Source organism: Paramormyrops kingsleyae, chromosome 22 (assembly GCF_048594095.1).
Source record: "Paramormyrops kingsleyae isolate MSU_618 chromosome 22, PKINGS_0.4, whole genome shotgun sequence".
Lineage (NCBI taxonomy): Eukaryota > Metazoa > Chordata > Actinopteri > Osteoglossiformes > Mormyridae > Paramormyrops > Paramormyrops kingsleyae.
The window spans coordinates 217,696-244,364 of record NC_132818.1 but is presented as its reverse complement, the minus strand read 5'-3'; the positions used below and the strand labels follow the sequence as shown (position 1 = coordinate 244,364).

Genomic DNA, 26,669 nt, shown 5'->3' with positions numbered 1-26,669 from the left:
GATCAAGGCAAACCCTGAGTGACCCATTTTTCTTTTCAGTGATACACAGGCTGCTGACCCAGGCTGTAGGCTTCGAGACTTTGCTGATGACACCTTTGCTTTCTAGGCTGTCAAGTGTGCCTTTCAACCGGTCATGCACAGCATAAGGGATCTTCCTGCACCCATGGCGGTGGCCCGGGAATTCACCCAGACCTTCAAACACAGAGGCGTATTGGGTGAACAATTCTTCCGTTGATGCTGGGTCCGCCGGGATTAGGGCCTCCACTTTCCTGATCAGATCGAGTTGCACACATGCCTTACGGCCTAGCAGAGGTGTGTCTGACGCTGTGGTGACAAAAAAGTCCAGGTATCTCTGTTTGTGCTGAGTCTGAACATAAAGCCTGACTTTCCCACTTGGCCTAATCCTGGCCCCGCCATAGGCTACTAGCACTGTGTCCGTCTGTTGCAGGTTGACAGGCACTGAGAGTGTGGGCAGGACGGACTTGGTCAGAATGTTGGCTTCAGCACCAGTGTCCAGCTTAAATGCCACCACCTGGTCACCTATGTGAAGGTTAGTGTGCCAGCCTGTGTTTGTTTTACGTGGCTTAGTGTGTGATATGGTTCCAATGAACAATGTGTCTACAGCTGCGCCAGCTTCATCACTGTCCGAATCCGTGTCAGCGTCAACTGGTGCCACCACTTTGCTGGATTTGCACATCGCAGAGAAGTGGTTTTTCTTTCTACATGCATTGCAGTGGGCATTGTATGCTGGACAGGTTCATGGTTTATGTTGTCTCCCGCACCTGCCACATGACTGAAATTGGTCCCTCAAGTGTGTGCGGTTAGGTTTACTTTCTGCTCGCATGGGTTGTTTGGGAGGTTCTCTGCTTCTCACTGCATCAACCTGCTCTGTAATACTGACAGGCGTCATGGCAAGTGCCTGTGCACACACTACTTCCTTTGCACGACATAGATCAAACGCTTTAGTCAGAGTCAAATTGGGAACGGACAGCAGTTTGTCCCGTAAGGAAGTGTCGTTTACACTAAACACTATTTTATCTCTTAGCATGAGATCCTCAGTGTCCCGGAACTCACAAACTTGTCAATTCCCGCTTGTACATTGTATGTATGCACCCAGAACTGGTGCCGTTCATAAAGGGTGTTTTTCCGTGGCTCACAGTATGTTCGAAAGGCAGCGAGTACATCCGACAGTTTTGTGTTGTCTGTGTCAGCATGCATAATACACATGGGTAAGTAAATGATTGTAAATTTAAACATTTCTTTAGCTACACTATATAAAATGAATTTCACTACAGTTCTTCATTGCACCAGCAGAGAGCAGCAGAGACCCACACTACCTTCACACTAGACACGGTAGTTAGCATGTAGCATTAGCAAGCTACAGTGGTTTAAGAGGGATGTCTGATCAACTCCGTTTTTGTTCATCACGTTGTGTGGAGAATGGGAGTGAAGGTTACCTGATAACATAAATACATCTTTATTTTACTAAAATAACCACAGCACACTTATTTTAGTGGGAAATTCCTAATATTTTACCTGAATGCCATGGGTAATGGGAAAATGTTATTAAGGGCCTGTTATCATCAACCACTGGTTCATTCCATAGGGTTAAGCACCACAGGGCTACACATCAGTTACTTGGATGCAATTGTACTTTATTTATATGTATTACATACTGTAGTAATCCGATACTGTTTTGGGTTAGCGAATTGCACAATCCTGTCAACAGGTACCAAATGCCCCCCCCAAAAAAAAAAAAAATTTAATCTGAAGCTCATGATTAATATGGGAGCCCAGGAAATGTACACAGGGCAGACCGCAACACAGGACCACGCAGAAAATATCATGGAAGTTTTAGAAAAACCATCCGAAAGAAAAAATCTGCTCTGATGCCGTCTCTTAACCACAGAGCAAAGCAGGACTTTGTAACCTGATCGATGGGATTGTGGGTCATTTTGTACCATTCATCCTGTATTGTAGGACAAAACAGCCGCTAGCCCACTGTTTTATTTACATACAATAGCAGATATTTGGCAAAAACATATTTAACGAAATATGACGGACATGTGTAGGAGCAGCGTGATGAATTTGGTGGCCGGAGCCCGGCGCTGGCTGACGGCGAGCCTACAGCCCCCTCCTGCTTAACTGAGCAGCGGATCCATCACTGTCACTTCGGCCTGAGAGAATCAGCGCTGCCTGACTGGCGAAAGTCACACTTTTACGGAGGGAGAACTGATGGCGTGATTCACCTTATTCAATATACGCGTGGTAGGCAAGAATCCGACCAGATATGAACAAAATCATCATTAACGTGCCAAACTGATACCCAGTCCTGGGTTATTACGGGATATTATCCGCCACCCTGCAGAAGATCATTAATACAGTTTGCGAAACCCTCATGAAATCAGTTTATCAGGGTAGCGAAACGTCACAGATACCAGCCTCTAAAATACCTGCGACGGGCGGAAATGGGAAGAAGCTTGTAAGGAGGATCGTCGGTCCAGAGCCTCTCCGGGGAGGTAATACTGAATACGATCGTAATTAGGAAGCTCACATCAATATTAATGCACCGATGACGACGGGGTACCTGAAGTCAGCTACTTATTTGCCAGCTTCTTATTCGCAGGATCCGCGCTACATAAATGGGGGACGCTGTTTTCATTTATAATGTACTAAAGAATGTGCAGTTAAAACAAAGAAAAAAATATCACTGACAATGCACCAAGACTGGCAATGCACCAAGATGGCAGCATGAGGTCATTGCACAAAACTGTGAGGAAACGCAACCCAGGCTGATCAGAAGGATACTGTGGATGGTAGAAAGAGCCATGGAAAGCATTCAAAACCATTCAAACTGAGCTCCAAGATCAAGGTACGTCACTTACTGATCGCACCATCCGTTGCCTTTTTAACAATAATGGGTTCCATGGAAGAGAATCCAGGAGGACTCCACTATTAACAGAAAAACATGAAAAAAGCTAGAGTGGAATTCACCAAAATGCCCCAAAGTTTCTGGGAGAATGTCCTTTGCACTGGTGAGACAAAATTGGAGCTTTTTGGCCAGTCACATCAGCTCTGTTTACAGAAGCAAGATGAAGCTTTAGAAGAAAAGAACACCATACCTACTGTGAAACATGGAGGAGCTCGGTTTTGTTTTGGGGCTGCTTTGCTGCATCTGGCACAGGGAACCTTGAATCTGTTCAGGGCACAATGAAGTCTCAAGACTACCAAGGCATCCTGGAGTGAAACATACTGCCCAGTGCAGCGCAGTGAAGCTCAGCCTCAGTCGTAGGTCATGGGACCTCCAACAGGATAATGACCCAAAACATACAGCTAAAAGCACTCAGGAATGGCTGAGAAAAAAAAAACAAAAACAAAAAAACATTGGGCGATTCTTAAATGGCCCTCTATGAGCCCAGATCTTAATCCTATTTACCATCTATGGAAAGATCTGACAATTGCAGTGGAAACACCACCCTTCAAACCTTAGACAGCTTAGCAGTTTGCTCAGGGGGAGTGGGCCAAACTACCTGTTGGCAAATGCAGACGTCTCATGGTGAAGTACAGAGATCGCTGGTTGGCAGTGATTACTGCAAAAGGTGGTGCCACAAAACACTAAATTAAGGCTACCATCTTTTACCTCTGTGCCATTTTCACTTGTTTAATTATATGAAGTATTCAGCTGAATCAAAAATCAAAGCAAAGTCTGATTTGTGTTAAACATGGAATAAACAATAAGGCATGCCATTAAACTTTTGTCAGTTTCAAGTTATTTCAAAGATAGTTCTGTTTTATTTTTATTTTTTTGGAAGGGTACCAACACATTTCTCCACATTTTTCATTGTATAATATTCATTAACTGACATTACTTTATAGAAGTTTCTTTTCACTTTGACCTTAAAGAGTAATTAAAGAGTTTTCTTGTCAATTCTTCTCAAAAGAACCAAAACGTTCTGACCATGATTTCATGACTTACAGCAGTGAAAGGGAAAACATCCAGGGGATTAAGACTTTTTTGTAGGCACTGTATATATACCAAAAAATGTATTGTGTATAAAGTTAGAGGTTTGTGTAAGTCAGCCGCAGCACATGTGCTAATAGGTATAAAAAGCCCATGTGTAAGTATGTCATACTTACCTTTGTTAGAGGACATTCCCTGTGGATAAATACAAAGGCAGGGAGGGTTTAGAGATCACAATGATTATTTTCCCAGTGACGATTTGCACCTTATAAGCTGTTTTAGTGTAGCAAGAACAATTCTGATGGAACGGTGTGATGAATTGGCCCTGGAACATACCAACAGGAACGTGCTGACAGACCAGGGACATCTCAGCCAATTTTGAGCTCCTTTATTCCATAAGTCGTGGCTGGTAAGAGCCGACTGTCAAGACAGTATATAAAGTTTCCCGAGTGTGGATGTAGGGGCCACATTACAGTGTAATTTGAAGCAATGTCTGGATCTCCTAATGTTGTCGGTGCTATTGTCTGCACGCCCAGACATTGAAATAGAAGCACCCTCAGAGAATGAACCCACTTTTGTGAACAGATGGGTAGTAATCCAATTAAATGTATTCAAAATATATATTTAACTACTTTTCAGTATTTTGTGATTTGCATTTTCCCGGATGGAAAAAATTGTGAGAAAATACTTTGAGAGATGGTGTTTTATGTCATGCCCAGCTCCGTCCGATCCTCATGTGTGCCACGCCCACCTGGTTACCTCGTGTGATTCACCGATTGTAATCACCTGTGGCTTGTTAAGTTCAACCTGTCTGGTGTATTTAGTCCATGTCTGAGTCGGTATTCCCCAGTTCTGTCATTGATGTTTAGTCGCCGTCTGCCCCGTGTCTTGGAAATAAACCCGTGCACTTGTGGATTCTCGTCTTCCTGCCCCGCGATCGTGACATTTTATGTATTTAAAATATTTTTTTAAATTAACACAAAATTTTTATTTATTTATTTTCTGTCATTTTAAGAACCTTCATCACCAGGCTTAGATCTATCTTCAAAGTAACAGGGCTGCCAGCTCACACATCTAATGTGACAATTAACGCCAATTCATAGTTCGTCATCGGTTTTCAGTGTCGTTTATCTGTTTAACACGTTTGCTGTCCTACGCATGTATTTGTGCACAATCTATGTTTCATAAGTGTCAGTCTATTCCAAATCTAAATATTTAATATATTCACCAGAGAACAATTTGAAGAAAACAAATGTGTTCTATGGCACCTTTAAGCTTAAAGGCCTCTATTAGCAGCAAAATGGTCATGCAATTTGTGTTTAAAACATAAAAATGTTCCCTGCACTGTGCTTGCAGCATTTAATGAATTGCCCCTCTCTGTTTCTTTGCATTACACTTGAGAAGCCTGTAATTGAAGATGCCTGTAATTCAATAGCAAGTGTCCACTGCAAATCTCTACATGTACATGAGTTTAAGTCATTGTCTTATTGTTTTAACCCAACGTATTTTGTGTCAGTTTGTTTAAATGTTTTAAATAAACACAGACAAAAAATTGAAGGCAAAATAATTAATTTATTTAACAGAAATATTATATACATATTACATATTATGTTATATAATCTTATATTGACCTTATTTTGAACTATCCTAACTTAATCTCATCCTATCCTGTTATACAACCTTATCTTAACTTTATCTTATCCTATGTAATTTCATGTTATACAACCTTAACTTTATCTTAATGTTATCCTATGTTATTTTATGTTGCACAATCTTATCTTATCTTAATCTTGTCTTATCCTATGTTACACAACCTTATTTTAACTTTATCTTAATCTTATCCTGTAATTTTATGTTATACAGTCTTATTTTAACCTATACTATCTTAATCTTGTCTTATCCTGTGTTATCTTTTATTTTATTTATTTAAACCTTTATTTTACCAGGCAAAGCATTAAGAACAAATTCTTATTTACAATGCCAGCCTGGCAAGTGCCCAAGAGCACTTAATGAACAACATTGAACAGAAACAACAAACAAGATTATATACAATAACACATTACATACATCTTACAATCATATTTTAAACTTATCTTAACCAATCCATCAGATTAGATAGGTAGCCCATCAGATAGGTAGCCCAGCTCCACAGCCATCTCCAGGACCCCGGGGATGGCACTCAGCTGGTCCAGCATATCACTGGGAAAGATTAGCTCATCTTCATCAGTGCTATGCCTCATAGGACCACCCTCATTATCGCCGTAGGAATAGGGAGCCTCTGAGCTTCTATTCCTCCATTGTTTGCAAATGTTAACTGCGCTCACAAATTCGTTCCACCACTGCTGACACCAGTAATAGGCAAAGCAATTGGCCTCATAGGTCATGTGGCAGTAGTTGTTTAGGTAGTAATTATATAACGTATTAAATCGTTCCATTTTTTCTATGACGTCAGCAGGGGACATAAATGGGGGTGTCGGACCTGTGACCAGCTGAGATGAGGGGGCTGTAGCCTGCGCTGGAACGGGACGCAGGGGGGTGGGATGAACCGGGGCTGGAGCTGAAGATGGAGCTGGGCTTACAGGTGAGGCTATGAGAGGAGAGGAAGGAGGAGAGTCCATAAAAAGAGATAGAGATAGAGAGGGAGATGGAGATGATACAAAAGAGGATGGAACTGGTGATGGAAATAAAAAGGAAGTGGATGAAAGGGCTGGTGAGCAGGGCTCAGGCTGTGTCACTGACGGGGCTCCATGCAGAATAGCAGCAACCTCGTTGTCACACTGCCTGAGATCCTCACACGGGATGTTGTCACCTACATGGGTGGAATCAAAGGGGTTACCTGACACTGTGCTACTGCAGCATAGCAGCTTCCGCAGGTTTTTCGTAAATGGCCCCTTCTGTCTTCTCCTCCGTCGTCCTGACAGGCCTCTCGACGTGGTCAGGGGGTCGGATGCCGGTGGCCCGGTGCAGCATTTCGCCCGACGGCCTCCTCTACTGGTACTGGTTCGTCCTTTGGGATTAAAAAGACAGGGGACAGCACATTTAATTAAAGTGAATCCTTATGTCACTCTACAACAAAACTACATCACATACACCTTATTGGATACAGGAAACGGAGGCTTGGGAGACTTATGCGCTGGTCTTGAATTGGGCCGCCTGCGTTTCAACAGGGGAACTTGACCTATAAAAACACACCAGTTAGTGCACAGATTCCCTGATATGCAGAACAACAGCGAAAAACAACACTGGAAACGGATGTAACTTATGCATTATTACACCAATGTTGAAATGCTTTCCTTGCCCTAGTAGCATAAAAGCCAATCTAGTTTATTTTTGTTTTGTTCAGGTTTTTTGTCAAAGGAAGGCCCTTTTCAGTAGGCCAGTGTCTAGTCAAAGGTGTAAACTCAAGAGGAAAATAAACTATTCTGACTGTGCCATTAATTCTCTTTTTTTCCAGTTACTTTGGCAATATTGTCTTTTTATTCAATTTTGATAGTAATTTGAAATGTTTTAATTTAAATTATATTTCCACAGCTAGTTCTGGTATTAATTGAAGTTGTCATGAAAAATAATAACCCTGTACCATGCCTTGATCACTAACTGCTATTCTGCTACTGCTAACAGCATTGTAAGGAACTGTGGTTTTGATACACATTTCACATAAGTAATGATATCTCAGCAACTTAAAAACCAAAGACCAAATTTTCTGGAGATATTCATGACATTATGAGCTAGATTTATTTTAAAAATGATCAATTTTGAAATACAGGTTTTTTGTTATTGAATTTTTAATACTTTAATCAGTTATTACATGGTAATTATTCATATGGGCATGGCATATTATTTGTTCAATCTATAGAGCTGGACAATAGCTTTAAAACAATATGAGGACCATTTCTGTGCAGCTTATATTATGGTAAGTATAGCCAGTCAAAAAAAGGAAAAAAAATCAAAACTTCATCCATCCATTATCCATACCGCTTTATCCATCTGGGTCACGGGGAAGCTGGGGCCAATCCCAGCATCTTCAGGGGAGAGGTGGGGTACACCCTGGGCTGGTCGCCAGTCCACCACAGGGCCAACACAGACAAAAATACTCGGATTCATACCTATGGGCAATTTAGAGTAGCCAGTTGACCTAACCTGCATGTCTTTGGACTATGGGAGAGAACCGGAGCAAACCCACGCATGCACGGGCAGAACATGTAAACTCCACACAGAAAGACACCCTGGGTGACCCGGGGATCAAACCCAGAACCTTCTTGCTGTGAGGCGACAGTGCTAACCACTGCAGCCCAAGTTAAAACTTTCTTCGCTTAAATCTTCCGCAATATTGATCCAAGACACGCCCAATTTCAGTTTCATGAGTTACTCATGTGCCAAAATCGGCATGCCAAGTTTCGTTAAAATCCGTGACGATGAGGTCCGAAAGTCTGATGATTTGACATGGAATGACCCTGATGTTTAAACACATCACAGCGACAGATTTTACTGATTTCATTATACAATAGAGCAGACATGCCGAAAAGAGCCCCGTATTTTTACTGCTTCATGGTAACAAATCACCGTTTGGCTAAAAGTCAACCATTTTATTATTTAGTATCCTAAGACATGTTGTTCCAAAATAAGATAGTTATCACAGACTGCAAGATTCAACAAGACCAGCCAACCCTATTCTGACTTTCATTCTTCGAGCTATTCTGGGCATCACTTTGCCGTCCTTACCATGGCTAACTGAACCGGGGATGTCTTCCGGAGCAATCCGTACACTGACTGCCCCATTAGGCAGGAGCCAGTCGATTCTCCAGAGGCACACAGTGGCGTTCAGGGCAGACATCTCTATCACGTCTTGTCTCTCGCTTGGTTGCTGCAAATCTGAGCTGCTTTGAATGTTCAAATCAAATTAACTCTAAGTGCAACTACAATTGTTATGATGCGGTTGCTATGGTACTGTGGCCAATTAGTGTCAGCGCGCTGCAAAGTCGTCAAACACTTTAAACAAATGACAACACACACGATATACATTAACAAAAGCGCGGAAAAATAATAGAAGCACCGCAAATTTAGAAGACACGTTTAAAAAGTGAAAAGCGCTGCAGATCCGCCCACAACACAGTTGCTAAATTTCCGGGTGACAAAGAAACCAATTGTGGCTGGGCTGTATATCGAATATGTTTACGCAATACCGATATATTATCAAAATAAGATGTAGAATGACACAATACAGTTCGTGTCTGTATAATTGATATTTATGTATAAATAAAATTTGATCGTTTGTTAAAATTAGGTCGCTATTACAGTATTTGAATACAATTCCTTCCTGGTAGCAAGTAACGCGAGAGCTGCGGTCGCGTCCTTCCACAGACTCCCAGAATTCATAGCGATAATTATAAGCGACCCATTCAATTAGCGGAAGATTTGATGGAGGGGACTGACCGGCCGGGAGACGTTCTTATCTCACTTGTGGTTTTGATTTGATTTTGATTTTTCTGAATATTTAGCAAAGTTGGAAATTTTCGTGTAGTGCTAATATTCCTAAGAATCTAGGGATATGTCGATACACTTATTGCGATTGTTGTGTTTTTCGTACAGGTATCGATTTTAATTAATAGTTTTCATGGAAAGGTTCCCGCGGTGGTTTAATTTCTGCTCTGTCTGACCCCCGGACAGTTAGACAGCAGTGCTGTAATTAATCTTCATCCATTTCACTCTTCCACTGTAGCAACGTCAACTGAAAAATTGTGAACAATGATGGAGGAACTGTTCCGAGCTCTCCAATGTTCCTCTGACTATGTTTTACTGGTTTCTTTGCTTCCAGTACTAGAATTTTATTCGTCTTTGTTCTTCTTTACTGTTGGTGTATATTTCTTTTATTTCATATTGTATTTTACTTGTAGTTTTGTTCTTCATATGGCGCCGACAGGCTTGCTCCAAAGACATCTCATTGTATTTGCACAGTAAAGCTGTCTTATCTTGCGAGAGGAAGTAGCATAAGGCTGCACTACTAACCTTAGCATTAGCAAACCTATAGGTATACCTAGCAATGTTGGTAGTAACGCGTTACTGTAATTCCACTACTTTTGTCTGTAAGGAGTAATGTGACTAATTACCATTTCAAATTAAAAAAACGCAAAGTACTGAAATTTCAACGGACTCTTACTGTTAGTGAGGGCTGTTAGGGTGATTTGTTAATGATATGGCAGAAACACTCCTGAGTGTCGGTTAGAACACTGAATGGAAGAGACGGACTTCGGGGTGGGAAGGATGATGGCTTTATAAAAGGCACTCCGGGATGGATGAGCAGATAGGCAGATATACAGGTATGCAGATAGTGTTTTGGTCATGTACTATCTGGGCACATGGTGATAATTAACAGTGTGCACTTACAGAACCCGCACTAAAACTGAGGAAAAATATGGCTGCTCCCTTTAACCTGTGACTGGCTAAACTAACACGTGACCAGCCGAGGCGCAGCCCTTAAAGGAACCCGGTCTAATTGCGAGTGGAGTCCTCCCGCAGACAGCCTTTTACACACTTACCTTTGTCTTGCGTGAAAATATTAATGGATAAAGGCAGCATGTTCCCCTAATTTCCTGTTTATGATGTAACGCCATCCTACCTTACCGTGGCGCAATGAATGGGTGATATGTTATAGGTACGCTCAGTGGTGTAGTCTACGTGATACGCTGGTATACGCCGTATGCCCACTAGAAAGGCTTAAGAATTTCCGTATAACCACTAAAAAGTGGCCGATGTTACGTGGCAATCCATGCGTGTGTTCATTACATTCGCATTCATGGACAAGCGAAACTCCCCTTTGCTTCTCTCCGCTGCTCTCTGCTGCTGCGTCACCTCTCCTCCTGTTGCCAAGACTGAGCCAATGAGCTTACACTACAGCGCACTGCTCTGCGATTGGTCTGGTATTCAGCGGCTCATTTGTAATTGGCTGGAACGGTGTGGGCGGGAACATATGAAATTCACTCAGGAAGAGAGCACGGAGAAGCGTCGCAGAAACTAGCGGATGAAGATGAAGAGAAAACAAGCGACACTTTTTGATTGTTTTTATAAACCGGCTCCTCCAGCTGTAGCAACAGAGACAGCCTTAGAAGAACCCACCACCACCAGCTTGACGGCTCAACACAAACATAATGAGACTGACGTCAGCGTTACTCCTGCCCCTGGTAAGTACAAGTGGCTTTTTTTTTTAAGTGGCTAGTTTTTACGAAGTTGTTAAAGCTAGCTCAAGCATGTCATCACACAGCCTAGCTCAGGGGTAGGGAATCCTGGTCCTGGAGAGCCCATAGACTGTATTGTAAAACCATTGTTTATTTTTTTAGATGGGAGCTCCTGGCCAGCCGTGTGGAGTGAGAGTCAGGCTAGAGAGTTCCAAAACAGACATCCTTGGTTAGGATGGAGGGAAAGAAAGCTAGGTAAAGCAGATGTTAGAAGAAAAAAAATGTGCATATGAAATTTAGTTTATGAAGAAAATCTGTGATGTTTTGTGTATATTTAATGAATGATATAATTTATATAAAACTAAATTTGATTATTTGTACATAGTATTTTGAAGTTAGAGAGTATAAAAGTTGAGTAAAGTAAGTTATGCTTGGCAGACATTTGACAGTATAATTTTTGTAGCTCATGGGAGTCATTAAAATAATAGAAAAAATAAAGTTTGATCACTTCATTTTCATCTCTTGTTTGTAATGGTGTAAAATGGTTTGCAGTTAATGATTAATTGTATAATATATGTTGAGAATTAGTTAAATTAGATCAGTAGATGCTACTATTAGGAGAGTTTTAAAATTATACAATTCTGATCATTTTTATTCACTTGCAGGATGTGAAGTTTGCAGCACCACCAAGTCAACTGGTGTCCTGACAGAAAAGAGGATCTCCATTTCTGAGGAGTGGGCATCATTCAAAATCCAGTCATCAGGTTCCAGTGAGAACCGAGAAACGGCACTTTCTTCACTCCGGAACAAGATTCGGCGGCATGAGAATTCCAGGGCTCATGAAATAGCTCAGGAGCTCACACAAAAATGTGGACAGGATTTGCTTGGAAGTATGGTGAGGGCTGTATCAGACACTGTGCTGGCCGAGACAGATGCTGTGTTCAGAACAGCATATTATATTGCAAAGATGAACGGACCTTTTACTGATCACGACGATCTCATTGAACTTCAGGAAAAAAATGGTGTGAACTTGGGCACTAGTCTACACTCCAGGTATAGTTGCACAAAAATTGTTGAACATGTTGCAAGGGAAATGTTAAATATGCAAAAAATAAAATAAAATTCTTGACTGCATTGCATGAACCAGTGTACTTTTTATTTCTAAGCACAGTATACCCACTACAAAAATGTAGACTACACCACTGGAGCCAATGCAACAACACACTCTTTTATTTCACTGTCCAAAACCAGACAGAGAACGAGACGTACACCGCGCCACATTCCACACACGTCACGCGTTACGCCGGTCACAGGCAACCAGGAGGAAATACATTATGAATGCATAGGCATCTACTCGTGCTACATCCTCCTTCTTAGAACAGCATGTACTGCATAAACACTCCAGTACCATGGAGCAAGATCACACACAGAAACAAACACCAAGGGTGCCTATCCTAACCTTACTGGAACTCATACCATTAAACATGACAAAATGTCAAACATCTGTTCGGAACCATTACTAGCACTAGGAAAGCACATAGTCCTTCAGATGCCCTGGTAGCTGGACACACCGACCAGCCCGTGTGTGGGAGGCTTGTTGTGCCCTTTCAGATGTCTGCTCCTCTTCCAGGCCCACCACTGGATGAGGCTCCGCACAACTCTCAGCAGTGTCGCCTCCGTCGCCATCGTATAGGCTCGAATCATCCCGATGGTGATCAGGGGTGTGAGTTCTATTGTGGCGAAGATGTTTCCTGTTCCTGCGATAGCAAGCACCCCAGGATGTGATGACATCATAAGCCCGCGGTTCCCCTCTGACCCGCACCACTGTCGCTGGGATCCATTTGTCATTTGTCTTCATGTACACCCTCTCCCCCACCTGAAGCGGGGATAGCGGTGTCGCCGATTTATCATACAGAACCTTTTGTTGCAGTTGTCGTCGGCGGAGGGCCGCACGCACACCCACAGGTGTGGATGGCATCAGTGCAGCATTGGTAACAGGCAGGGTGGAACGCAGAACGTGGCCCATGAGAAGCTGAGCCGCAGAATACGGTATACCCGTTAGAGGTGTGTTTCGCAGGTGGAGGAGGGCCAGGTGGGGATCAACACCTGATTTCGTAGCAGACTTCAGCATGGACTTCACAGTGCGTATCGTGCGCTCTGCCATGCCATTTGACTGAGGAAAATGGGGGCTAGAGTGAACGATTCTGAGACCCCAGTCTGCTACAAACTGGGCCATCTCACAGCATGCAAATGGTACATGATCTGCAACCAGTGTGTCAGGAATGCCGTGTCGGGCAAACACAGCCTTGAATTTCTGAATGATAGACGTTGCTGTCATGTGTGTGAGCTGCAGAACTTCAGGATATTTAGAGTAATAGTCAACTATCAGAAGGAATGGTTTCCCCCTGAAATGGAAGACATCAGCAGCAATTTTTTCCCATGGCCGGTCTGGCACGGGGTGAGGGAGCAGAGGTTCCCTGTGGTTGGCCGGCAGCTGTTCTTTAAAGGGTATACAGGACTCAACCATTTTTCGCACAGCCTCTGACAGACCAGGCCAGTACATAATTGACCGTGCATGTGCCAGTGAGCGTTGTATGCCTTGGTGAGCAGTGTGCAGCCGCTTAAGTACTTCTGCTCTGAGTGAGCATGGCACAATCACGCGGTCATCAACCAGGAGTAACCCTTCATTGACAGAAAGGCTGTGTCTCACAGGCCAATATGGCTGCAGTTGCAGAGGGACAGACTTCTTGTGATCAGGCCACCCTGACCTGTGCATGATCATGAGGTGCTGCATTTCAGCATCACTGGCAGTGACTGTTCTCAGGAGCTGCATCATGTTGCCTTGAAGTGGTTCAAAGTCCGTGGCATACACAACTCTCTCATCACCAAGGTCATTTTCATCAGCTGTCTTTGAGCAGGGATATGCCCTGGATAGAGTGTCCGCGATCAACATGTCTTTTCCAGGTGTGTACACAAGGGAAATGTCGTATTTTTGAATCTGAAGAAGCATCCTCTGTAGCCTTGCTGGGGCCTTGCCTATGGGCTTCGGCAGAATTGCCTCCAGTGGCTTGAGGTCTGACTGGATTTTTACTGGAATGCCGTAAACATACTGGTGGAATTTTTTGACAGCAAAGACAACAGCCAGTAATTCTTTTTCTATTTGAGCATAATTTTGCTCAGCCTGTGACAGTGCTCTTGACGCATATGCTATTGGTTACTTGTCCTGCATGAGGCAGGCGCCAAGTCCATCCTTGGAAGCATCAGCCTGAATTTCCACAGGTAGCTTGGGGTCAAAAAAACGTAGCAACGGTGCTGTTGAGACAGCTGTTGTCAGAGCTTTCAGTGCAGCCTCTTGTTCTGGGTGCCACTGCCATTCAATGTCCTTCCGAAGCAGCAGTCTTAGCGGTGCCGTGAGTGTGGCTTCGTTGGGGATGTACTGAGCCAGATATCTGGTCATGCCCAATAGGCGCTGCAGGCTCTTCCTATCCGAGGGCAGAGGCAGCTGTTGGATAGCTGTGACTTTGGAGTCATCTGGCTTGACCCCTTCTGCACTGATGATGTGGCCCAGATACTTCACTTCCCTAACCATGTACTGTACTTTGTCTTTGTTGAATTTAACATTCAGCTGTATAGCTCTGTCCATCACTTTCTGAAGTATTTTGTCATGTTCGGCTTTGTTTTCTGCAGCAATGATCATATCATCTGCTACTATGGAGACACCCTCAATATCACCAAAACTCTCATAGTTGACTTGCTGAAAAACTTCGCTCACCGACTTAATCCCAAAAGGCAGGCGATGAAAACGGTATCTACCCCAGGGTGTGTTAAAGGTACAGAGATCTGCTGACTCGTCATCTAATCTGATTTGCCAATACCCATCTCGCTCATCAAGAATGGTGAAAATCTTCTTAGCAGCTAGTCTGCGCTGTATATCTTCAGCTGTGGGTATGGAGAAGTGTTGACGTAGTATAGCTCTGTTAAGGTCTCTAGGATCAAGGCAAACCCTGAGTGACCCATTTTTCTTTTCAGTGATACACAGGCTGCTGACCCAGGCTGTAGGCTTCGAGACTTTGCTGATGACACCATTGCTTTCTAGGCTGTCAAGTGTGCCTTTCAACCGGTCATGCACAGCATAAGGGATCTTCCTGCACCCATGGATTACCGGGGGTACTGATGGATCTGTGTAAATGTGGCGGTGGCCCGGGAATTCACCCAGACCTTCAAACACAGAGGCGTATTGGGTGAACAATTCTTCCGTTGATGCTGGGTCCGCCGGGATTAGGGCCTCCACTTTCCTGATCAGATCGAGTTGCACACATGCCTTACGGCCTAGCAGAGGTGTGTCTGACGCTGTGGTGACAAAAAAGTCCAGGTATCTCTGTTTGTGCTGAGTCTGAACATAAAGCCTGACTTTCCCACTTGGCCTAATCCTGGCCCCGCCATAGGCTACTAGCACTGTGTCCGTCTGTTGCAGGTTGACAGGCACTGAGAGTGTGGGCAGGACGGACTTGGTCAGAATGTTGGCTTCAGCACCAGTGTCCAGCTTAAATGCCACCACCTGGTCACCTATGTGAAGGTTAGTGTGCCAGCCTGTGTTTGTTTTACGTGGCTTAGTGTGTGATATGGTTCCAATGAACAATGTGTCTACAGCTGCGCCAGCTTCATCACTGTCCGAATCCGTGTCAGCGTCAACTGGTGCCACCACTTTACTGGATTTGCACATCGCAGAGAAGTGGTTTTTCTCTCTACATGCATTGCAGTGGGCATTGTATGCTGGACAGGTTCATGGTTTATGTTGTCTCCCGCACCTGCCACATGACTGAAATTGGTCCCTCAAGTGTGTGCGGTTAGGTTTACTTTCTGCTCGCATGGGTTGTTTGGGAGGTTCTCTGCTTCTCACTGCATCAACCTGCTCTGTAATACTGACAGGCGTCATGGCAAGTGCCTGTGCACACACTACTTCCTTTGCACGACATAGATCAAACGCTTTAGTCAGAGTCAAATTGGGAACGGACAGCAGTTTGTCCCGTAAGGAAGTGTCGTTTACACTAAACACTATTTTATCTCTTAGCATGAGATCCTCAGAGTCCCCGAACTCACAACTATAGGCTCTCGCTTTCAATTCGGTCACAAACTTGTCAATTCCCGCTTGTACATTGTATGTATGCACCCAGAACTGGTGCTGTTCATAAAGGGTGTTTTTCCGTGGCTCACAGTATGTTCGAAAGGCAGCGAGTACATCCGACAGTTTTTTGTTGTCTGTGTCAGCATGCATAATACACATGGGTAAGTAAATGATTGTAAATTTAAACATTTCTTTAGCTACACTATATAAAATGAATTTCACTACAGTTCTTCATTGCACCAGCAGAGAGCAGCAGAGACCCACACTACCTTCACACTAGACTAGGGTGACCAGATAATCCATGTCAGGGAGGACACTCTGAGCTAGGACAGGAATTGTAAATTACCATTTCAATTAAACGGACCTGGATTTCACTTGAGCACTGAGTTCTTGCTGTGTGCTGATTGGTCAGTCTCCTATAATCATGCATGTGTCACTAATGTTAATGTGAAACAGCTGGATGAGTCTTTCAGTCAAGGAAATAAACCAGTCAAAGCACAAGAAGAGCTGAACTAATTAGCCGAGCACAGGAGCCTTTCAATTTGAAAGTAGTTTGTAAAACCTGAAGTAGCTCAAAGTGTCCTCCCTGACATGGATTATCTGGTCACCCTACACTAGACACGGTAGTTAGCATGTAGCATTAGCAAGCTACAGTGGTTTAAGAGGGATGTCTGATCAACTCCGTTTTTGTTCATCACGTTGTGTGGAGAATGGGAGTGAAGGTTACCTGATAACATAAATACATCTTTATTTTACTAAAATAACCACAGCACACTTATTTTAGTGGGAAATTCCTAATATTTTACCTGAATGCCATGGGTAATGGGAAAATGTTATTAAGGGCCTGTTATCATCAACCACTGGTTCATTCCATAGGGTTAAGCACCACAGGGCTACACATCAGTTACTTGGATGCAATTGTACTTTATTTATATGTATTACATACTGTAGTAATCCGATACTGTTTTGGGTTAGCGAATTGCACAATCCTGTCAACAGGTACCAAATGCCCCCCCCAAAAAAAAAAAAAATTAATCTGAAGCTCATGATTAATATGGGAGCCCAGGAAATGTACACAGGGCAGACCGCAACACAGGACCACGCAGAAAATATCATGGAAGTTTTAGAAAAACCATCCCAAAGAAAAAATCTGCTCTGATGCCGTCTCTTAACCACAGAGCAAAGCAGGACTTTGTAACCTGATCGATGGGATTGTGGGTCATTTTGTACCATTCATCCTGTATTGTAGGACAAAACAACCGCTAGCCCACTGTTTTATTTACATACAATAGCAGATATTTGGCAAAAACATATTTAACGAAATATGACGGACATGTGTAGGAGCAGCGTGATGAATTTGGTGGCCGGAGCCCGGCGCTGGCTGACGGCGAGCCTACAGCCCCCTCCTGCTTAACTGAGCAGCGGATCCATCACTGTCACTTCGGCCTGAGAGAATCAGCGCTGCCTGACTGGCGAAAGTCACACTTTTACGGAGGGAGAACTGATGGCGTGATTCACCTTATTCAATATACGCGTGGTAGGCAAGAATCCGACCAGATATGAACAAAATCATCATTAACGTGCCAAACTGATACCCAGTCCTGGGTTATTACGGGATATTATCCGCCACCCTGCAGAAGATCATTAATACAGTTTGCGAAACCCTCATGAAATCAGTTTATCAGGGTAGCGAAACGTCACAGATACCAGCCTCTAAAATACCTGCGACGGGCGGAAATGGGAAGAAGCTTGTAAGGAGGATCGTCGGTCCAGAGCCTCTCCGGGGAGGTAATACTGAATACGATCGTAATTAGGAAGCTCACATCAATATTAATGCACCGATGACGACGGGGTACCTGAAGTCAGCTACTTATTTGCCAGCTTCTTATTCGCAGGATCCGCGCTACATAAATGGGGGACGCTGTTTTCATTTATAATGTACTAAAGAATGTGCAGTTAAAACAAAGAAAAAAATATCACTGACAATGCACCAAGACTGGCAATGCACCAAGATGGCAGCATGAGGTCATTGCACAAAACTGTGAGGAAACGCAACCCAGGTTGATCAGAAGGATACTGTGGATGGTAGAAAGAGCCATGGAAAGCATTCAAAACCATTCAAACTGAGCTCCAAGATCAAGGTACGTCACTTACTGATCGCACCATCCGTTGCCTTTTTAACAATAATGGGTTCCATGGAAGAGAATCCAGGAGGACTCCACTATTAACAGAAAAACATGAAAAAAGCTAGAGTGGAATTCACCAAAATGCCCCAAAGTTTCTGGGAGAATGTCCTTTGCACTGGTGAGACAAAATTGGAGCTTTTTGGCCAGTCACATCAGCTCTGTTTACAGAAGCAAGATGAAGCTTTAGAAGAAAAGAACACCATACCTACTGTGAAACATGGAGGAGCTCGGTTTTGTTTTGGGGCTGCTTTGCTGCATCTGGCACAGGGAACCTTGAATCTGTTCAGGGCACAATGAAGTCTCAAGACTACCAAGGTATCCTGGAGTGAAACATACTGCCCAGTGCAGCGCAGTGAAGCTCAGCCTCAGTCGTAGGTCATGGGACCTCCAACAGGATAATGACCCAAAACATACAGCTAAAAGCACTCAGGAATGGCTGAGAAAAAAAAACAAAAACAAAAAAACATTGGGCGATTCTTAAATGGCCCTCTATGAGCCCAGATCTTAATCCTATTTACCATCTATGGAAAGATCTGACAATTGCAGTGGAAACACCACCCTTCAAACCTTAGACAGCTTAGCAGTTTGCTCAGGGGGAGTGGGCCAAACTACCTGTTGGCAAATGCAGACGTCTCATGGTGAAGTACAGAGATCGCTGGTTGTCAGTGATTACTGCAAAAGGTGGTGCCACAAAACACTAAATTAAGGCTACCATCTTTTACCTCTGTGCCATTTTCACTTGTTTAATTATATGAAGTATTCAGCTGAATCAAAAATCAAAGCAAAGTCTGATTTGTGTTAAACATGGAATAAACAATAAGGCATGCCATTAAACTTTTGTCAGTTTCAAGTTATTTCAAAGATAGTTCTGTTTTATTTTTATTTTTTTGGAAGGGTACCAACACATTTCTCCACATTTTTCATTGTATAATATTCATTAACTGACATTACTTTATAGAAGTTTCTTTTCACTTTGACCTTAAAGAGTAATTAAAGAGTTTTCTTGTCAATTCTTCTCAAAAGAACCAAAACGTTCTGACCATGATTTCATGACTTACAGCAGTGAAAGGGAAAACATCCAGGGGATTAAGACTTTTTTGTAGGCACTGTATATATACCAAAAAATGTATTGTGTATAAAGTTAGAGGTTTGTGTAAGTCAGCCGCAGCACATGTGCTAATAGGTATAAAAAGCCCATGTGTAAGTATGTCATACTTACCTTTGTTAGAGGACATTCCCTGTGGATAAATACAAAGGCAGGGAGGGTTTAGAGATCACAATGATTATTTTCCCAGTGACGATTTGCACCTTATAAGCTGTTTTAGTGTAGCAAGAACAATTCTGATGGAACGGTGTGATGAATTGGCCCTGGAACATACCAACAGGAACGTGCTGACAGACCAGGGACATCTCAGCCAATTTTGAGCTCCTTTATTCCATAAGTCGTGGCTGGTAAGAGCCGACTGTCAAGACAGTATATAAAGTTTCCCGAGTGTGGATGTAGGGGCCACATTACAGTGTAATTTGAAGCAATGTCTGGATCTCCTAATGTTGTCGGTGCTATTGTCTGCACGCCCAGACATTGAAATAGAAGCACCCTCAGAGAATGAACCCACTTTTGTGAACAGATGGGTAGTAATCCAATTAAATGTATTCAAAATATATATTTAACTACTTTTCAGTATTTTGTGATTTGCATTTTCCCGGATGGAAAAAATTGTGAGAAAATACTTTGAGAGATGGTGTTTTATGTCATGCCCAGCTCCGTCCGATCCTCATGTGTGCCACGCCCACCTGGTTACCTCGTGTGATTCACCGATTGTAATCACCTGTGGCTTGTTAAGTTCAACCTGTCTGGTGTATTTAGTCCATGTCTGAGTCGGTATTCCCCAGTTCTGTCATTGATGTTTAGTCGCCGTCTGCCCCGTGTCTTGGAAATAAACCCGTGCACTTGTGGATTCTCGTCTTCCTGCCTTGTCATTCCCCGCGATCGTGACATTTTATGTATTTAAAATATTTTTTTAAATTAACACAAAATTTTTATTTATTTATTTTCTGTCATTTTAAGAACCTTCATCACCAGGCTTAGATCTATCTTCAAAGTAACAGGGCTGCCAGCTCACACATCTAATGTGACAATTAACGCCAATTCATAGTTCGTCATCGGTTTTCAGTGTCGTTTATCTGTTTAACACGTTTGCTGTCCTACGCATGTATTTGTGCACAATCTATGTTTCATAAGTGTCAGTCTATTCCAAATCTAAATATTTAATATATTCACCAGAGAACAATTTGAAGAAAACAAATGTGTTCTATGGCACCTTTAAGCTTAAAGGCCTCTATTAGCAGCAAAATGGTCATGCAATTTGTGTTTAAAACATAAAAATGTTCCCTGCACTGTGCTTGCAGCATTTAATGAATTGCCCCTCTCTGTTTCTTTGCATTACACTTGAGAAGCCTGTAATTGAAGATGCCTGTAATTCAATAGCAAGTGTCCACTGCAAATCTCTACATGTACATGAGTTTAAGTCATTGTCTTATTGTTTTAACCCAACGTATTTTGTGTCAGTTTGTTTAAATGTTTTAAATAAACACAGACAAAAAATTGAAGGCAAAATAATTAATTTATTTAACAGAAATATTATATACATATTACATATTATGTTATATAATCTTATATTGACCTTATTTTGAACTATCCTAACTTAATCTCATCCTATCCTGTTATACAACCTTATCTTAACTTTATCTTATCCTATGTAATTTCATGTTATACAACCTTAACTTTATCTTAATGTTATCCTATGTTATTTTATGTTGCACAATCTTATCTTATCTTAATCTTGTCTTATCCTATGTTACACAACCTTATTTTAACTTTATCTTAATCTTATCCTGTCATTTTATGTTATACAGTCTTATTTTAACCTATACTATCTTAATCTTGTCTTATCCTGTGTTATCTTTTATTTTATTTATTTAAACCTTTATTTTACCAGGCAAAGCATTAAGAACAAATTCTTATTTACAATGCCAGCCTGGCAAGTGCCCAAGAGCACTTAATGAACAACATTGAACAGAAACAACAAACAAGATTATATACAATAACACATTACATACATCTTACAATCATATTTTAAACTTATCTTAACCAATCCATCAGATTAGATAGGTAGCCCATCAGATAGGTAGCCCAGCTCCACAGCCATCTCCAGGACCCCGGGGATGGCACTCAGCTGGTCCAGCATATCACTGGGAAAGATTAGCTCATCTTCATCAGTGCTATGCCTCATAGGACCACCCTCATTATCGCCGTAGGAATAGGGAGCCTCTGAGCTTCTATTCCTCCATTGTTTGCAAATGTTAACTGCGCTCACAAATTCGTTCCACCACTGCTGACACCAGTAATAGGCAAAGCAATTGGCCTCATAGGTCATGTGGCAGTAGTTGTTTAGGTAGTAATTATATAACGTATTAAATCGTTCCATTTTTTCTATGACGTCAGCAGGGGACATAAATGGGGGTGTCGGACCTGTGACCAGCTGAGATGAGGGGGCTGTAGCCTGCGCTGGAACGGGACGCAGGGGGGTGGGATGAACCGGGGCTGGAGCTGAAGATGGAGCTGGGCTTACAGGTGAGGCTATGAGAGGAGAGGAAGGAGGAGAGTCCATAAAAAGAGATAGAGATAGAGAGGGAGATGGAGATGATACAAAAGAGGATGGAACTGGTGATGGAAATAAAAAGGAAGTGGATGAAAGGGCTGGTGAGCAGGGCTCAGGCTGTGTCACTGACGGGGCTCCATGCAGAATAGCAGCAACCTCGTTGTCACACTGCCTGAGATCCTCACACGGGATGTTGTCACCTACATGGGTGGAATCAAAGGGGTTACCTGACACTGTGCTACTGCAGCATAGCAGCTTCCGCAGGTTTTTCGTAAATGGCCCCTTCTGTCTTCTCCTCCGTCGTCCTGACAGGCCTCTCGACGTGGTCAGGGGGTCGGATGCCGGTGGCCCGGTGCAGCATTTCGCCCGACGGCCTCCTCTACTGGTACTGGTTCGTCCTTTGGGATTAAAAAGACAGGGGACAGCACATTTAATTAAAGTGAATCCTTATGTCACTCTACAACAAAACTACATCACATACACCTTATTGGATACAGGAAACGGAGGCTTGGGAGACTTATGCGCTGGTCTTGAATTGGGCCGCCTGCGTTTCAACAGGGGAACTTGACCTATAAAAACACACCAGTTAGTGCACAGATTCCCTGATATGCAGAACAACAGCGAAAAACAACACTGGAAACGGATGTAACTTATGCATTATTACACCAATGTTGAAATGCTTTCCTTGCCCTAGTAGCATAAAAGCCAATCTAGTTTATTTTTGTTTTGTTCAGGTTTTTTGTCAAAGGAAGGCCCTTTTCAGTAGGCCAGTGTCTAGTCAAAGGTGTAAACTCAAGAGGAAAATAAACTATTCTGACTGTGCCATTAATTCTCTTTTTTTCCAGTTACTTTGGCAATATTGTCTTTTTATTCAATTTTGATAGTAATTTGAAATGTTTTAATTTAAATTATATTTCCACAGCTAGTTCTGGTATTAATTGAAGTTGTCATGAAAAATAATAACCCTGTACCATGCCTTGATCACTAACTGCTATTCTGCTACTGCTAACAGCATTGTAAGGAACTGTGGTTTTGATACACATTTCACATAAGTAATGATATCTCAGCAACTTAAAAACCAAAGACCAAATTTTCTGGAGATATTCATGACATTATGAGCTAGATTTATTTTAAAAATGATCAATTTTGAAATACAGGTTTTTTGTTATTGAATTTTTAATACTTTAATCAGTTATTACATGGTAATTATTCATATGGGCATGGCATATTATTTGTTCAATCTATAGAGCTGGACAATAGCTTTAAAACAATATGAGGACCATTTCTGTGCAGCTTATATTATGGTAAGTATAGCCAGTCAAAAAAAGGGAAAAAAAAATCAAAACTTCATCCATCCATTATCCATACCGCTTTATCCATCTGGGTCACGGGGAAGCTGGGGCCAATCCCAGCATCTTCAGGGGAGAGGTGGGGTACACCCTGGGCTGGTCGCCAGTCCACCACAGGGCCAACACAGACAAAAATACTCGGATTCATACCTATGGGCAATTTAGAGTAGCCAGTTGACCTAACCTGCATGTCTTTGGACTATGGGAGAGAACCGGAGCAAACCCACGCATGCACGGGCAGAACATGTAAACTCCACACAGAAAGACACCCTGGGTGACCCGGGGATCAAACCCAGAACCTTCTTGCTGTGAGGCGACAGTGCTAACCACTGCAGCCCAAGTTAAAACTTTCTTCGCTTAAATCTTCCGCAATATTGATCCAAGACACGCCCAATTTCAGTTTCATGAGTTACTCATGTGCCAAAATCGGCATGCCAAGTTTCGTTAAAATCCGTGACGATGAGGTCCGAAAGTCTGATGATTTGACATGGAATGACCCTGATGTTTAAACACATCACAGCGACAGATTTTACTGATTTCATTATACAATAGAGCAGACATGCCGAAAAGAGCCCCGTATTTTTACTGCTTCATGGTAACAAATCACCGTTTGGCTAAAAGTCAACCATTTTATTATTTAGTATCCTAAGACATGTTGTTCCAAAATAAGATAGTTATCACAGACTGCAAGATTCAACAAGACCAGCCAACCCTATTCTGACTTTCATTCTTCGAGCTATTCTGGGCATCACTTTGCCGTCCTTACCATGGCTAACTGAACCGGGGATGTCTTCCGGAGCAATCCGTACACTGACTGCCCCATTAGGCAGGAGCCAGTCGATTCTCCAGAGGCACACAGTGGCGTTCAGGGCAGACATCTCTATCACGTCTTGTCTCTCGCTTGGTTGCTGCAAATCTGAGCTGCTTTGAATGTTCAAATCAAATTAACTCTAAGTGCAACTACAATTGTTATGATGCGGTTGCTATGGTACTGTGGCCAATTAGTGTCAGCGCGCTGCAAAGTCGTCAAACACTTTAAACAAATGACAACACACACGATATACATTAACAAAAGCGCGGAAAAATAATAGAAGCACCGCAAATTTAGAAGACACGTTTAAAAAGTGAAAAGCGCTGCAGATCCGCCCACAACACAGTTGCTAAATTTCCGGGTGACAAAGAAACCAATTGTGGCTGGGCTGTATATCGAATATGTTTACGCAATACCGATATATTATCAAAATAAGATGTAGAATGACACAATACAGTTCGTGTCTGTATAATTGATATTTATGTATAAATAAAATTTGATCGTTTGTTAAAATTAGGTCGCTATTACAGTATTTGAATACAATTCCTTCCTGGTAGCAAGTAACGCGAGAGCTGCGGTCGCGTCCTTCCACAGACTCCCAGAATTCATAGCGATAATTATAAGCGACCCATTCAATTAGCGGAAGATTTGATGGAGGGGACTGACCGGCCGGGAGACGTTCTTATCTCACTTGTGGTTTTGATTTGATTTTGATTTTTCTGAATATTTAGCAAAGTTGGAAATTTTCGTGTAGTGCTAATATTCCTAAGAATCTAGGGATATGTCGATACACTTATTGCGATTGTTGTGTTTTTCGTACAGGTATCGATTTTAATTAATAGTTTTCATGGAAAGGTTCCCGCGGTGGTTTAATTTCTGCTCTGTCTGACCCCCGGACAGTTAGACAGCAGTGCTGTAATTAATCTTCATCCATTTCACTCTTCCACTGTAGCAACGTCAACTGAAAAATTGTGAACAATGATGGAGGAACTGTTCCGAGCTCTCCAATGTTCCTCTGACTATGTTTTACTGGTTTCTTTGCTTCCAGTACTAGAATTTTATTCGTCTTTGTTCTTCTTTACTGTTGGTGTATATTTCTTTTATTTCATATTGTATTTTACTTGTAGTTTTGTTCTCCATATGGCGCCGACAGGCTTGCTCCAAAGACATCTCATTGTATTTGCACAGTAAAGCTGTCTTATCTTGCGAGAGGAAGTAGCATAAGGCTGCACTACTAACCTTAGCATTAGCAAACCTATAGGTATACCTAGCAATGTTGGTAGTAACGCGTTACTGTAATTCCACTACTTTTGTCTGTAAGGAGTAATGTGACTAATTACCATTTCAAATTAAAAAAACGCAAAGTACTGAAATTTCAACGGACTCTTACTGTTAGTGAGGGCTGTTAGGGTGATTTGTTAATGATATGGCAGAAACACTCCTGAGTGTCGGTTAGAACACTGAATGGAAGAGACGGACTTCGGGGTGGGAAGGATGATGGCTTTATAAAAGGCACTCCGGGATGGATGAGCAGATAGGCAGATATACAGGTATGCAGATAGTGTTTTGGTCATGTACTATCTGGGCACATGGTGATAATTAACAGTGTGCACTTACAGAACCCGCACTAAAACTGAGGAAAAATATGGCTGCTCCCTTTAACCTGTGACTGGCTAAACTAACACGTGACCAGCCGAGGCGCAGCCCTTAAAGGAACCCGGTCTAATTGCGAGTGGAGTCCTCCCGCAGACAGCCTTTTACACACTTACCTTTGTCTTGCGTGAAAATATTAATGGATAAAGGCAGCATGTTCCCCTAATTTCCTGTTTATGATGTAACGCCATCCTACCTTACCGTGGCGCAATGAATGGGTGATATGTTATAGGTACGCTCAGTGGTGTAGTCTACGTGATACGCTGGTATACGCCGTATGCCCACTAGAAAGGCTTAAGAATTTCCGTATAACCACTAAAAAGTGGCCGATGTTACGTGGCAATCCATGCGTGTGTTCATTACATTCGCATTCATGGACAAGCGAAACTCCCCTTTGCTTCTCTCCGCTGCTCTCTGCTGCTGCGTCACCTCTCCTCCTGTTGCCAAGACTGAGCCAATGAGCCAATGGACCTTTTACTGATCACGACGATCTCATTGAACTTCAGGAAAAAAATGGTGTGAACTTGGGCACTAGTCTACACTCCAGGTATAGTTGCACAAAAATTGTTGAACATGTTGCAAGGGAAATGTTAAATATGCAAAAAATAAAATAAAATTCTTGACTGCATTGCATGAACCAGTGTACTTTTTATTTCTAAGCACAGTATACCCACTACAAAAATGTAGACTACACCACTGGAGCCAATGCAACAACACACTCTTTTATTTCACTGTCCAAAACCAGACAGA

General features: G+C 42.5%; 2 protein-coding genes and 1 long non-coding RNA gene across 3 annotated transcripts; 1 reads left to right on the top strand and 2 right to left on the bottom strand.

Annotated features, from left to right (window-relative positions):
• Nucleotides 1–5,513: 5,513 nt before the first annotated feature.
• On the bottom strand, nt 5,514–9,195 carry LOC140581656 (uncharacterized). The gene is made up of 2 exons (XM_072705088.1): nt 8,684–9,195; nt 5,514–6,968 (listed from the first exon to the last, which is right to left on the bottom strand). Exons 1-2 carry the CDS (start codon nt 8,793–8,795, stop codon nt 6,073–6,075), a joined length of 1,008 nt encoding a protein of 335 aa, XP_072561189.1. The 5' UTR covers nt 8,796–9,195; the 3' UTR covers nt 5,514–6,072.
• Nucleotides 9,196–11,006: 1,811 nt separating this feature from the next.
• Nucleotides 11,007–12,233, top strand: LOC140581657 (uncharacterized). The gene is made up of 3 exons (XR_011984783.1): nt 11,007–11,139; nt 11,296–11,388; nt 11,799–12,233. It is a non-coding gene; the product is annotated as an uncharacterized lncRNA (long non-coding RNA).
• Nucleotides 12,234–21,049: 8,816 nt separating this feature from the next.
• On the bottom strand, nt 21,050–26,349 carry LOC140581670 (uncharacterized). The gene is made up of 2 exons (XM_072705130.1): nt 24,222–26,349; nt 21,050–22,504 (listed from the first exon to the last, which is right to left on the bottom strand). Exons 1-2 carry the CDS (start codon nt 24,331–24,333, stop codon nt 21,609–21,611), a joined length of 1,008 nt encoding a protein of 335 aa, XP_072561231.1. The 5' UTR covers nt 24,334–26,349; the 3' UTR covers nt 21,050–21,608.
• Nucleotides 26,350–26,669: the final 320 nt, after the last annotated feature.

Bases quoted from the DNA above. Each gene is read 5' to 3' on its own strand.
- LOC140581656 (XM_072705088.1), bottom strand. From the start codon at position 8,795: ATGTCTGCCCTGAACGCCACTGTGTGCCTCTGGAGAATCGACTGGCTC. The intron at 6,969-8,683 runs GTAAGGACGGCA...TTAATCCCAAAG, and splicing joins CCCCGGTTCAGTTAGCCATG to GACGAACCAGTACCAGTAGA.
- LOC140581670 (XM_072705130.1), bottom strand. From the start codon at position 24,333: ATGTCTGCCCTGAACGCCACTGTGTGCCTCTGGAGAATCGACTGGCTC. The intron at 22,505-24,221 runs GTAAGGACGGCA...TTAATCCCAAAG, and splicing joins CCCCGGTTCAGTTAGCCATG to GACGAACCAGTACCAGTAGA.